The following is a 14,786-nucleotide window of genomic DNA, read 5'->3' as shown; positions in this document are numbered from 1 at the left end:
ATGCTGTCAGCCAGAAATACTTTTGTTTTTTTTTTAGTCCTCACTCTCATTTGCTTTGGTAGGCAAGTCTTAAATGCACAAGTACACAACTTGCATAGCTAGAGAATAATTAGATTTTTAAAAATATTTATCACTTGATTAAAAATCTGGAGAAGAAATGCACAAACAGGCACTGAGATACCATGGACAGCATACGGCCTGCAGCCATGGACATTCAGCCATATTAAATCTCAGCCTTTGGAGTTTTTTTGACTGCTGGTTGGGACAAAAATAAAAAATTATGGAAGTCGGTAATTTTCACTATTTTCTAATATTTGACCCTGAACAATGGAATAAATATGTAGATAACTTGATTGCAGTCTTGCATTCCTGGTACACTAGAATTTCTGTGTTTTACTTAACACAAAGAAAAAAATGATGCAGTCTGGTAAAACACAATCTTACAACAAATGATCTAAAGCATGTTTGGTTTAAAGAATGTGGTCTACTTTCTATTGTCAAACTAGCCTTTACCTGGCTTTCTGGACTCCTGCCATCGAAGCCCCGGAGCCAGTTGCACATTTTGTCTAGTTTGGTGTGAAATGGAGGTAACTGATGCACTATGGATGTCAGTGACTACAGCAATGTGGAAACAGCAAAGAACGCATATACAATTTACTACCAAAAAAATATAAGCAGACACACTAGGTAGGTGAGGTAAGGATAAGGTAACATGACACTGCTTCAGCACCTCAGAAAGAGAAAATGTTTGCACTGGCCGCTAGGGTTAGCTGGATGTAACAGAAACAACCAGATGTCATTGGTTTGGTAAAGCAATTTACTGCTCAGTAACAAAATTAACATAAAAGTGATCAAACAAAGGAAAGCATGGCTGGTGGGTGTTGCTAAATCAAAGAACCAAATAAAACCAAAAGCCAACAGTATTATCAACCTCGCTCAAGAAAAACAAAACAACTAAACTCATTCACCAGATTTAAACACAATAGCAACATCCACCACAAATGACAGAAAATACAAATGAGTGCATGGAATTAACTAAATAATTGGTGCCTCCAGACACACATTACCGATGCAAACAGCACATGAATCACCACCCCTCAGTGACTACAGGACACAAGTAGCTTCTCACCAGATTAGTCAGCCGCTAACAGACGCTAGTCCTCACCAAGACTGGTAGTTCCTGATGGAATCAGCGGCTGTTAACAGAAGATATATTTTCCTAGTAGCCACCCCTCAGTGGCACAGAACATGCAAAACATAAAGACCCAAGAGGCAGCAGGGCAAAGTGGTCATATTGAATCCCAGCTGCCCTGACTAAGGTTTTGGTATACTCACCAGGTGTGATGATGGCTCTGATCGGTTGGATGATGGTGGAGGAAACCTGGTGGTGGCCGAATCAGACAGGTCAGGAGAGAGCAAAAGCTGGAGTGTAGGTCTTCACACTCATTAGCTGAGATGACTGGCAGCTGGAGTTGTGGAGAGGCTCTCAAACCAGCAACAGCTGGGCCTACACAGAACATCTCCCTCTACAAAGGCCCAAAAAATCCACCACAGAAGGAGGACGGCACACAGTCACCAGTGGCTCCATGACACAAACTCTGGATGATGTTTACAAGATGACACACATACACATCATAAGTTACATCCCTACAGAAAGAAAGAACTCCAAGCCTTTTTCTCATCTAAACTAACTTCTGTTGTCTAGGACTATGGTAACACACTCCTCATCTGTCAGAGATTGCATGGTTCACTCCCCTTTACTATGTAGACCTGTAGACAAAGGCCCAAGCTCAGCAGGGACCTTTTCACAGGCCTGATGCACTGTAGGGACTGCTTGTATGATGCTTGTCATTAGTCCCAGGAGATGAAGACAGAGACCCCAGATGACCTAAGAGTGCAACTACAAGACTAGGATCTCTAGGATCAGCACAATGGTGGTCTTCCTCCTGGAGTCCAGAACCATACTCAGAAATGGTGTCACCTAGGAAGGCTAAAGCGTGCTCTTTCTTTCTGTTGTTCAATTGCAGACCTAAGCCTTGAATGCTTTCCAAAAAGAAAGCCACACAACAGTGGTATTGTTCCTCAGAGCCTGTGCAAAGCAGTCAGTCATCCAGGTAGCTGTGGATCCTGAGTCCTCACTGCCTTATAGGTGCAAGGATCACATTTAGACATTGGTTGAATGTCTGAGGAGCCCGAAATATGCCCAAAGGGAGGACCTGAAATGCAAAGCTGAGCCTCAGGAACTATCTGCCCATGCCAGATGAGTATCTGGAAGCATGCCTTTCTGGGGTCAATTCGTAGCAAGCAAGTTCCCTACAGAGGTGGCTTGACTTACTCTGGAAACCATTACCATTCTGTATCTCAGGCGGTGACCATTGTTGATGATTCCCTTGAGGTCCAGAATAGGACTAAGGCCTGCATCCCAATGGGGGGACAAGAAATGGAGCGTCAAATCATGACCATTGACTTCTTGGTCACCTTTCTGATCAAGGCCCTTTTTGCTCCATTACTCAGTTTGACCAGTTTAAGCCTGGTGGTTTTAAACTTCCATTCAGAATGGAAGCCACTGCTGTAGAACGGCTTTTATACCTCTGCTCTGATGTGCCGTATGGATTGTGTGAGCTTGTAAACACAGCTGTGTGCTTTTCTCAGCTTCGTCCAAATAATTCAGTTGGCTGCAGGTGTTAATTCAGTTAGTTCAATTTTATTGATATAGCAGGATATAACAGGATAGCAGATGGAGAACAGACAAACAACACATATCAGAACAATGAACATTTAGGAGATCAGTGAGGCTAGAAACTGCAGATCAGAGATGTGTAGCTCCAGATCCAGAGACACCTGCAGAGAGAGGGAGCCAATGACAACAAGCTAATGCTGTCCCCCTTTCATACTGGTTCCTTTCAGAACTCTGACTGCAGCATTCTGCATTAGCTGGAGATTTTTATGAGAATTATTGAGATTACATTACATTTGTCCAGCCTAGAAGTGAAAAAAATACATGAACTAGTTTTTCAACATCTCTCTGAGACAATCTGTTCCCGATTTTGCTGAAATGGTTCTATTTTTGATTGGTCCTAACACCACTGGAGAGGACTTTAGTAGCGCTGGTGAAGCAACCATTGACTTCTTGGTCACTTTTCTGGTCAAGACTTCTTTTGCTCAACTACTCACTTATCCAGCTTAAACCTGGTGACTTTAAACTTCCATTTTCACAATGCAAGTCACTGTTCTAGAAACACTCAAAACTTTAGATTTTGACAATATTATGCAGGTGAAAGAGCTCTGTCCTACAGATGTGCTTTATGTGTGAGTTAAAGGAAATATCCTAGTCAAAAGTAAGTCCAAGGATCCTCACAGTAAAATGAGAGGCCAAGCAATGCTTCGACAGCGTGTTTCAAAGGCCAAACACCGTAATGTCAGTTTAGTCCGAATTTAAATAAAGAAATTCACAGGTCATCCAGACCTTTATGTTCTTCAGATATGCTTGGAGTTTGACAAACTGAATCATTTCATTTGACTTTATTGATAAATAAGTGCTACAGGACTTCAGTCAAGTTGTGGATAATCTAAAGGACAATTAAGGCAAGAAAAGGGAATCTGAACACAATCTGGAGTGACAGCAAGTGCTTTAAATAAATAAACTTTGGTCAATAAGAAATCTCAGCTTTTGACTGTGAAGAAATTTGGGTTAGGGTTAAACATTTCTAACATTTTTTTCATGTTTTCCTTCTAGGTCACTGAGTGTAGACTGTATCTGATAAACTCAATTTTTATTTATTTAGTATTGGCTGATAGTTGTGAGTTTGACAGTTATTTTGAAATTATGGACATATGTCAGCCTGTAAAAATTCTGAAACCTTTGTTCTACAAATTAAAGAGAGGAATGTTTAACTTAGATAACAAACATATTTACAGTAAATGTGACAAATAACAACACTAAGGCAGAGAGATGGTATCAAATAGTATAGTCCTTTATTTCCAGCATTTCACAGAGTTCTGCAGGGAAAAAGCTTCTCTCCTGCTTCACTGAGGAGGGCTTTTACAAGTGAACACACACTGAACAAAGACCTCAGACCCCATTAGACCGCATGTCTTTACATCACTTTTCCTTAAAGGCAGCAAAACTGACTAGGACATGAGGACATTTACAGTCAAGGACTCGATCTTGATGTGGATCTTGGCAGCCTGAGGGTAGTTCCCACTGAGATCCGGGGCTCAAGGGGTCAAAGCACTGAAGTTAATGAGGCAGTAGGCGAGTTATAGGTGAAAGGCTACCTATGTTAGATACAGAGAGGGAACATCTGGAATCATAAATAGAAGAGACACTGAACTTTGTCCTTTTTTTGTAATTCTTTCTGTTGTATTTGTGGGTTGGAATCTTAGTTCTGCTGATGCCTAAAATGATTCCAGACTTTCCAGATGCTCTGTGATGAAGTCTGCTGAAATGTTTTCAAAATCCAAATCCATCTTTCTGCAGATTCACGTGAACAAATGCTTGCCACATCACATAAAGTCACTGTTATATTACGCATCATAATCAACATACTGTACATCATTTGTTAATCAAAGATAATTAAAGAGACACGACTCTGTGGGGAACCTAACTCCTGATTGGTTACTGTGAATCTGATAGAGGCCATTCTATTGCTTACAGGTATACTTCCCCAGTTGTGACAGGACATATGTGCATCTGTGTGAGGTGTGTGATGACTGCTATGAGGCACCTTGCTAGTCACTGGCCTTACTGCCATTTTATTATGGAGAGTGGCAAAAGGCTTTAGTGGTCTTTTGCACAACGGAAAGAGATGAAAAAAGTGACAACAACATGGGGACAAAGAAATAGAGTGGAAAAGACAAAATAAACAACCTTATATATAGAATAAATATAGTATATACAATTTGCTTTGTGTGCTTCTAAAAATAAATAGACAAAGCATTACTTGTCCCCTTATAGAAGTATTCACAACTTTCTATTGATGTAGAGTCTGAACACCGGCACCTGGTCAGCAAGAGAATGGAAAGTACAGACTGAGAGTGAACAGATTGAAGGATGCACACTTTGCACCATTCAAACTCCATATAAAAGCACACAGATTGAGAACAGTGACTCTGAGTGGACACGTGTGGGTTTGTAACCAGAGAACACACAGACAAGAATATCCCTGTGGCGCCCTCCGATGGTACGTTTGCAGATTACAGTACACTGTTGCATTTGAAAAGTCCAGAGAAGTTGCTTCATGGTTGCAGTGGTTGTTTTCTCAATTAAATTCAGGACGCAAATCAATAATTGCAAAGAGTTAAAAGGACTAACAAAATGAGGAAAGGGATACTTAAGAAAAATCACAATTTCAACATAATCGATGCATTGAAAAGATCTGTAACACCACAGAAAAATCTAATAATTATGATTTGCAAATTCATCCTATGCGCTCTGCACACGCATTCTAAGCCGAGCATCACTTGCAGGTTTCTCTTGGGCCAACGTACGCACATTCTGTCGAAACGACTAACAACTTTCTTTTCTATTCTCCTCCTCACCTGTAAGCCCACGAGTCAGCTCATGTGATGACAGATAGTTAGTGTGGCTGTGTAGGTTTAGGAATTTGGGGCGGCATGCCACTGTGTCACTATGATGTTACTTAGCATCAACCAATCAATTACAAAAGTTCAGGTTCATCCCTGATTAGAGACAGTATTGTTATCATTCTTTAGTGTAGCAAGAGGGACAAAAAGTCAGCAATGAAATCAGGCTCAACACCCAATCACACCAGGACCTACAACAGCAAAATGAATTGGTGTGGCCTTGAGAAATAAGAGATGCAAGCATGCCAGCTCTGCACAGCTACCATATCCACTGGTTTTCTCAGCACAGTCAAGATGGTTTGCATCTGGTCAGGAAAGTGAATTTGCATGTAAAAATTCCACATGCTCTAGCAGGCGTTCTACGCATAGATACAGCAGTATGCTAGTAAGCTGGAAACAAGCTAGCATTTCTCGCTAACACCAGCTTTGAGCTTCTCTCTCTTTTGTTCTGTGTACTAAACCTTTTACCATTCCCTGATATTTTAATAAAGATTTATGAAAGGGAAGTAAATGTTCACTAAATGAGACTTGCTGACTCATCAGCTTAGTGAATTAATGGTTGCCAGTAGGACAGTAAGTCAACTTGAAATGTTGTACTGTCTTCTCAGGCTCTGTAGACCTTTTTATTAATTTGTGCTGTAGTTTATATTCTAAGGGATAAACATGAATGTGTGAATAAGCTATGGCTACATGAGTTTTGGAGTCAAACACATCAATTCTGAATTGATTTCACTAATTATTGCAGCTATTTTGAATTCTGGTGTGACCAGGCTCTTAGACAGCTTGAAAAATTTTGCCTATATTTTGGTAAATCAAACTCTCAAGGTCTGTACCAACATTGAAATACTGAAAAATTAAAAAAAAAAAAACTTCTTGTCACCTGATACTGTCATTGGTTTATCTTTCACTGGAATGATCAACTTTGCCACAAGAGAAATTAAAATTTTATGATATAAAGTAAATCAATATCCACACAAACTATCAGCGTTCACCTGGTGTCAGACTGTTCAGCTGAACCTGAGTGAACACCTGGGATCCTGCTTAAGGCAGCTTAGCACAATTTCACCCTCTGAGCCATGTGTGAACACGGTGGCCTCCATGGCTAAGGACTGCTCATTTGTAGCAGTGAACTGCAGCATGTTGAGCCTCTTGTCACTCACTGTCAGCCTGGCTTAGGAAGTACAAGAACTGGCAGATGTTTTTAGATGGGGCAACTGAGGCTATTGTCTCCTGGAAGAACTGGTTTCAAATTAAGACATCACTAACCTATTGAGATCCACTAGTGAGCTGCACCAAACAGTGAGGCATGTCTTTGTGTGTCGGTTTAAGGAAACTCTCCTAGTCAACAGTCATTTTCCACGTACTATTTTCCAAAGTTTAAGTGTTTGCTTACTTCTCTCAATGAGGACATTTCATAACCACAGTAGTTACCAGATTTGGGAAAAATGAAAGTAGTGTAACCTCTGATGAACGACTAATCAAAGCATTTGCTGGACTGACTGAAACTAGAACCTAAGCATTCTGCTAATTCAGAAATGACATTATATTTCATATAATGTTCATTCTGTATGTTTGACATGGCACTTGGTGAACAAGCATTCAAGGCTTAATTGGACATATTTTTTTGCTGTCGTTGTGGTTTCAAGTGTTAAACATCAGTCTTTAAAAACAGGAGGGCTAAAGTCCCCATTGAAAATAATGAGGGCTGACCATGCACATTGATTCATATCAAACACATTATTTACGAAAAATAATTGTCAATAGTATGACAATAAAAGTGGTAGAAGTCAATTATGATGTAAAACAGAGGAGGAGGAGTGGAGTCTTCAGGTCAGGTTGGGTGGCTGAGGTGAAGATATGCATGTTTACATCGTTTCTATGGTGAAACAAAGACACTGTCTGGGTTTCTGGGATGCTGCGGTGTCAGCAGTACATCTACATCCTAAGATCCTGAAGATGACATGGTATGTGCACTATACCATTAATCAGAGCCCCACTGGAGACTAGCCCTTTTCTTGCAGATGTCCACTTTTAGATGATGTTCAGCCATACAAATGAGGCACGTCACTGCCAATGCGTGGAAGCATACAGTATTTGTAAAGGTTTTATTTTGTGCATTTGTTTATGCCTGTGATCAGTTGCCCACATTAGTATCTCTGTCCCCAATGAACCAGCGCATGTGAAAGCAAAGGGCGAGGAAACCAGTCCCCAGCAGGTCACCTAGGGCAGTCAGGTAGGGGATGGAGAAGTTGTCTGGGTCCATGCCTCGGCCCCACATCCAGTGGACCATCCAGTCTGCCAGGTAAAGTAGGATCATGACCTAGAAATAAAGCAGAAGCAATTTAAATTCAAAGCAAAAACAGCTTTCAGATATCTGCAGTTGATTCTCAACATAGTTTAACCAATCTCAACATTCTACAGTGATTTGGTGTATGGAGGCTGTCAAAGAACCAGAAACCATACAGACTCAATTCATCTAAAAAAAGGTAAGTATGTTTAACTTTGTTTGAAGGACTTCAATCTATTACCTCTACTACTGTTATATTAAACAGCAGAGACCTTTAACACACATTTATTTTCTTTATGAGATGTTTCCTTGCTTTAATTGCACATAAGGCTGCATGAATGTGTGTGACAAGCACATGTGTACCTGCAGCAGTGCAGCAGCCAGGTAGAAGGTGATGAAGATGGGTGTTAGGGTGGTGTGTCCACCCCTCAGGGAGTTGATGGTGTAGAGGAAGACAAGGTGACCTGGGGCAACCAGGAGGAAGAGCACACGGGCCGAACGAGAGTTTACATCTGAAAGTAAGAGAGAGACGGAGAGGCTCGTCAAACCTTCACTTCACTTAAGACTGTGATGAGATGTGAGTTTGTTGCTGAGCTTTTCTGAGCTGAAGACAGATATTAGGGCTTAAATTGAAACTAACGCCCAGACTGGCCAACAAGGCTGTGTCGGTCAAAGGCTTTGTGTTTTTCCATGTCTCTTTGTGGTTGCTTTGCCTTTCTTAGTAGTTGTAGTGTGTCTCCTTTTAGGTATGAGTCGCTTTGTAATTGTTTGGTTTATTTCTAGTTGTTTCTTTCTCTCTGTAGCTGTTCTATGTCTCGTAGTTGTGCTGTGTGCCTGTAGTTGCTTTTTCTCTAGTTTTTCTCCAGTTGTTTTGTGTATCTTTGTAGTAGTCTGTTTGTCATTTTAGTGTTTCTTTGTAGGTGATTTTGTCCATTGCTAGTTCTTCTTGTCTCTTTGTAGTGGCTATGTGTCTCTTTGCAGTTGTCTTCCTTCGAAGCCATTTTTGTCTTTGTGATTGCTTTTGTCTTTTCTGCATCTCTGTGGTCATTTTTGATCTGTCTGCAGTCAATTTGGAAGTTGCATTGCATGTCTTTGTTTATATTTGTGGTTGATATTTTGCATTTTCTTGAAGTTATTTAATTGACCACAAGAAATAAACTTCAGAGTAAAACCTCTGGACTGTGGGCCCTCTGATCACTTGGCTCACTGGACTCGTCAGTACTCCATCCATGCATGACAAGACATGTTTTTATGAGACAAAGCGTGTAAAGAAACAGTGAAGCAGTAGCTTACTGGAGCCAAAGAAGGAGACGCAGGGTGTGGGGCATTTCCTCGGGGTGGGGTTGGGATCCCCCATTGGTAGACCGTTCATGTGGAGATAGGTGGAGATACGACTGGCCTGAACCGCCACCAGGTTGCCTCCCACTCCTGGTACACACAGGGGGAGACATGGAAACGACAACACACCCTGATAAAAACACATGCTGGTTCATTAAAGTTCCTGTTTTTGAATGTGAAATAAAGAATATAAACTCATGTCTAAAAGACTGGTGTTAAAGAGATTTACAGAATGCTACTTGTGTCAGTTTGTTTTACACAAATGCTTCATCTGGCAGATATATGGACTATTATTAAAACAGAAGAGTGAGATTTCAGTGTTTGGCCATGTTGTGTATATTTGTTGTTTAACGGCTATTATCTCCATCATTCACTCCCATTTTCTATCTGTAGCTCATTCTCCGTTGCTAAGGTTACTCATATTTTTAAATTTTTTTGTAAAAATCCAAAGTTTGTCGCCAGTTTTCTGACTCCTCACCGTTGATGACTGGAGTGAAGACAGCCATGCCAGCAAAGTTTGGGTTGGTCACCGTCTTGTCGAGGATCAAACCACCGACACTAAAGGACAAGAGAGTCTGAGAATGAAAAACTAAAAGAAAAATGACAAAGTACACAGAAAGTCTGAAGTGCTGCACTGTGACAGATGTTGCACAGCTCAGCTTGGTTAATTCTTAATTCTGTAACATTCAGTGTAATGTCTGAAAACAATCAGCTCTGTTGTTTCTGGTTATTAGTGTGATTTGTGACAGAAACCCAGCTAAGGCCAATCCCACTCCTGTTCTCCTGTTCTTCTTTACTAGTGTGACCACTGAAAGCAATCAGTGCTGTACATAAACTGTGTGTTGCACTCTGTCTGACCTGATTCAAGAAGGATCCTACCTGCTGATGGCCATGGCAATGATGACTGGCTCCCAGCCGGAGTAGAGGACCTCCCTGGTACACGGTATTTTCCTGGCAATCAGCACCCATAACGGGCACATTGCTACAAACGCCGCACACACCAATGGGTTGGCATAGTCATTGTACTCTGAATGGGAAGGAAAAACAGAGAAAAATGGACTTGTATACTAGTGCATGCTGAAGGACAATGACATTTTACTGAGAGGGTGTTGGGATGTCAAATATCCATGTTTTGATAAAAAAACATTTCATTAATGACAGTGACTTGTATTTTCTAATCTTATCGTCGGGTAAAATGATTTGCATGGATGTTTGTAATCATATATTTACAGATTATTTGTTGTTGATGAAGGCACGTAAGACTGACACACCTTCAATCCAAATCACATTAAAGACAAAAGAAAAGAAGAGTTTCTGCAGACATTACATTTTCAACAAAGCATCAGACTATCACAAAACAACATCAGCTCATTAAAGAGTTATTAAGCATTTGAGCTGATGGACTTTGACTGGCATCCTGTAGGAGGCAGTGTTACAGCTGGAGCCTCCAGACCAGCACAAACAGAAAATACCGGTTGTGTTTGTGTGTGTCTGCACCACATGAATCCATCCATCCATTCTCTATACACCGCTTTATCCTCACCAGGGTCATGGGGGGTGCTGGAGTCTATCCCAGCTGACTCGGGTGAAGGCAGGGGACACCCTGGACAGGTCAGTCTGTCACAGGGCTACATATACAGACAAACAATCACACTCACACCTACGGACAATTTAGAGTAACCAATTAACCTCAGCATATTTTTGGACTGTGGGAGGAAGCCGGAGTACCCGGAGAAAACCCACGCATGCACAGGGAGAACATGCAAACTCCATGCAGAAAGATCCCAGGACCAGGCCGGGATTTGAACCGGGGATTTTCTTGCTACAAGGCCAAAGTGCTAACCACTAGACCACTGTGCAGCCCCACATGAATCCACACAAGTTCAAAATATGAAGAAGTAAAACCATAAAGCAAGCAGACTGTCAGACATTCAGCTGACAGACAGTTGAATGGTTATGGCAAACTCTGTGACTAGTTGTGTCAGATTGTGGTGTGGAAATGACGGGACAGTGGGCAGCTTGGTGAAGACATTATCACAGAGCTAACATTAGAAACTAAAGAGCTGTCCTTATTTATCACACACAGCCAAACACCATCTACAGATGCTGTTCTGTTTTATAACTTCAGGGTTAATAAAGGTTTTTGAATTTGTGAGACAACTGGGATGGTTCTTTAATTGAATTATTGGAGCACAAATAAAGGCAAGCTTCAATTCCGATTGCAGTACAAGAAGCAAGTCAGAGCTCAAGTTAAGCATAAATTTGTACTAAGGTGCAGCACTTAAATTTAAAGTATTACCTTCTACCACAAAAATATTTCCAAATTACAAATATTTCATCTGACACCTGAATAAACCTGTGACAGTGTGCTTCACTCATCTGAGCCCAGCATGCACAGATAACTGCACTAGGCGCTGTCTTCGTGTGAAGGTGAAAGCTCAGTGAAGCCCAAAGGCAAAAGATAAAATGAAAAACTAAACAGCACCATGCTGACTGCTGTTACCTAGCTCCTTGTAGAGTCCCGTGGAGATGCCAGCCAGCAGGGACAGGGTGATCAGGTCTCCCAGGCTGGCAGCGATGGGTGTGGCCACGTTGTCAGGGTTGATGCCGACTTTTCTGGCCGCTATAATCACACCGATCATGATGAGACCTGCAGGGTTTCAGGTCAGAGGCATCACAGCAGGAAAGACATTTGAGGTCACATATTAGTAAGTGACAGTATGTTTGACTCTAAAACCTAATCATCAATCATCACGGCTGTCAGGTCATAATGCCTTGTTGAAGTTCTAACTGATTTACATCTAAGTTTTCAGCACCATTTTCTACTCTATCATGTCTTTGTAAATTCACTCAGTTATTCCAATCACCACTTTGGCCTTGACTGAAATATATCAACAATCAGTTTTGTATAGAAGCTTACAGTCTCCAGGGGGTAAATTCTGGGGATCCCTTTACTTTTCATTTACCAAAACTATTTGTGTTTTTAGTGAAATATATGAATTAGTGGTGGCCATACCAAGCAGCAGAGAGGCGATAAAGGCTGTAGCCACACTGGAAGCACACAGCAGCACTGCGTGGCCCAGCCGGAAGTGCCCCTCTGGGATCCAACCGAAGATCACAGCAGCTATGGATGCAAGAAATCCCACCACCGTGGCCTGGACCTGAAGAACACAACAAAATGATTCCTGTAGCTGTTGAGACAATGTGTAAAAACTCCACATGCATGAGACTGTCATGTAACGTGAACAGCTTCAATCGTTCAGTTTGCTCCCAGTCAAACTCTACGTGGTCTTCATGTATGCATACAGTGACACTGTACTACGCTGTCGCTACACACGTGGACAAAATTGTTGGTACCCCTCAGTTAAAGAAGGAAAAACCCATAATTCTCACTGAAATCACTTGAAACTCACAAAAGTAACAATAAATAAAAATTTATTGAAAATTAAATAATCAAAATCAGCCATCACTTTTGAATTGTTGATTAACATAATTATTTAAAAAAACAAACTAATGAAATAGGGCTGGACAAAAATGATGGTACCCATAACTTAATATTTTGTTGCACAACCTTTTGAGGCAATCACTGCAATTAAACGATTTCTGTATTTGTCAATGAGCGTTCTGCAGCTGTCAACAGGTATTTTGGCCCACTCCTCATGAGCAAACAGCTCCAGTTGTCTCAGGTTTGATGGGTGTCTTCTCCAAATGGCATGTTTCAGCTCCTTCCACATATGTTCAATGGGATTCAGATCTGGGCTCATAGAAGGCCACTTTAGAATAGTCCAACGCTTTTCTCTCAGCCATTCTTGGGTGTTTTTGGCTGTGTGTTTTGGATCGTTGTCCTGTTGGAAGACCCATGACCTGCGACTGAGACCAAGCTTTCTCACACTAGGCAGCACATTTCTCTCCAGAATGCCTTGATAGTCTTCAGATTTCATCGTACCTTGCACACTTTCAAGACACCCTGTGCCAGATGCAGCAAAGCAGCCCCAAAACATTACTGAGCCTCCTCCATGTTTCACCGTAGGGACAGTGTTCTTTTCTTCGTATGCTTGGTTTTTCAGTCTATGAACATAGAGTTGATGTGCCTTACCAAAAAGCTCCAGTTTGGTCTCATCTGTCCAAAGGACATTCTCCCAGAAGCTTTGTGGCTTGTCAACATACATTTTTGCAAATTCCAGTCTGGCTTTTTTATGAGTTTTTTTCAGCAGTGGTGTCCTCCTTGGTCGTCTCCCATGAAGTCCACTTTGGCTCAAACAACGACGAATGGTGCGATCTGACACTGATGTACCTTGGCCTTGGAGTTCACCTTTAATTTCTTTGGAGGTTGCTCTGGGCTCTTTGGATACAATTCCAACGATCCGTCTCTTCAATTTGTCATCAATTTTCCTCTTGCGGCCACGTCCAGGGAGGTTGGCTACTGTCCCGTGGGTCTTGAACTTCTGAATAATATGAGCCACTGTTGTCACAGGAACTTCAAGCTGTTTAGAGATGGTCTTATAGCCTTTACCTTTAAGATGTTTGTCTATCATTTTTTTTCGGATGTCCTGGGACAATTCTCTCCTTCACTTTCTGTTGTCCATGTTCAGTGTGGTACACACCTTTTCACCAAACAGCAGGGTGACTACTTGTCTCCCTTTAAATAGGCAGACTGACTGATTATGAGTTTGGAAACACCTGTGATGTCAATTAAATGACACACCTGAGTTAATCATGTCACTCTGGTCAAATAGTTTTCAATCTTTTATAGAGGTACCATCATTTTTGTCCAGGCCTGTTTCATTATTTTTTATTTTTTTAATAATTATGTTAATCAACAATTCAAAAGTAATGGCTGTTTTTGATTATTTAATTTTCAATAAATTTTTATTTATTGTTACTTTTGTGAGTTTCAAGTGATTTCAGTGAGAATTGTGGGTTTTTCCTTCTTTAACTGAGGGGTACCAACAATTTTGTCCACGTGTGTACACACACAGTGCCAGTACTTTGTCACAAGTACACAATTACCAGAACAAGTTACAGATTCAGTAGATCAGTAATTCCAATAGAACTGTCTTCATGGAGCAGCAGTGTCACCCAGTGTCAGAGCATGGTGACCCCTGGTTGTGTCATCGTCCAGTCAGCACTGGTTTAGAGTGTTCCAGGAACCATGTATGAACTCACCAAACATTACATAACCAAAGCCAACATCAAAGAGCAAACCAGGGGAGAGGACAGCATCACAGAGCAAAGGAAATGAAAAAATACAATACACTATACACCACTAGTCAAAAGTTTGGTCACACTTTGTGATTCAAATGAATGAGACACCAATGAGGTAAAATGAGACACAAAACAACACAAACAAGATGCAACAATGCAAAAATGAGATGAAGAATGACACAAACTAGACACAAAATGACACAAACTAGACACAAAATGACACAAACTAGGCACAAAATGAAACAAATTAGGCACAAAATGACACAAACTAGACACAAAATGACAAGAAGATCCCACAAAACAACACAAAAATGGCACACAATGAAATGAGAGAGAGAAAAAAGTTGAAATATGACAAAAATAAGACACA

The 14,786-nt window shown here is 41.1% G+C and overlaps 1 protein-coding gene across 2 annotated transcripts in view; it reads right to left on the bottom strand.

The window, feature by feature from the left end:
* Positions 1-3,953: 3,953 nt before the first annotated feature.
* slc41a1 (solute carrier family 41 member 1) overlaps positions 3,954-14,786 on the bottom strand; it is a 28,703-nt gene continuing 17,870 nt past the window's right edge. For both annotated transcript variants that reach the window (XM_022220741.2, XM_022220742.2), the window contains exons 5-11: positions 12,228-12,372; positions 11,715-11,861; positions 10,091-10,238; positions 9,690-9,769; positions 9,167-9,301; positions 8,237-8,385; positions 3,954-7,906 (exon numbers count right to left, since the gene is read on the bottom strand). In XM_022220741.2, the coding sequence (XP_022076433.1) occupies positions 7,721-7,906; positions 8,237-8,385; positions 9,167-9,301; positions 9,690-9,769; positions 10,091-10,238; positions 11,715-11,861; positions 12,228-12,372 (990 nt within the window). In that variant the 3' untranslated portion in view covers positions 3,954-7,720. The remainder of the gene's footprint in view (positions 7,907-8,236; positions 8,386-9,166; positions 9,302-9,689; positions 9,770-10,090; positions 10,239-11,714; positions 11,862-12,227; positions 12,373-14,786) is intronic.

This window comes from Acanthochromis polyacanthus, chromosome 5, assembly GCF_021347895.1.
Source record: "Acanthochromis polyacanthus isolate Apoly-LR-REF ecotype Palm Island chromosome 5, KAUST_Apoly_ChrSc, whole genome shotgun sequence".
NCBI lineage: Eukaryota > Metazoa > Chordata > Actinopteri > Pomacentridae > Acanthochromis > Acanthochromis polyacanthus.
The sequence above is the reverse complement of the archived record's forward strand: the minus strand, read 5'-3'. Positions and strand labels throughout refer to the sequence as shown.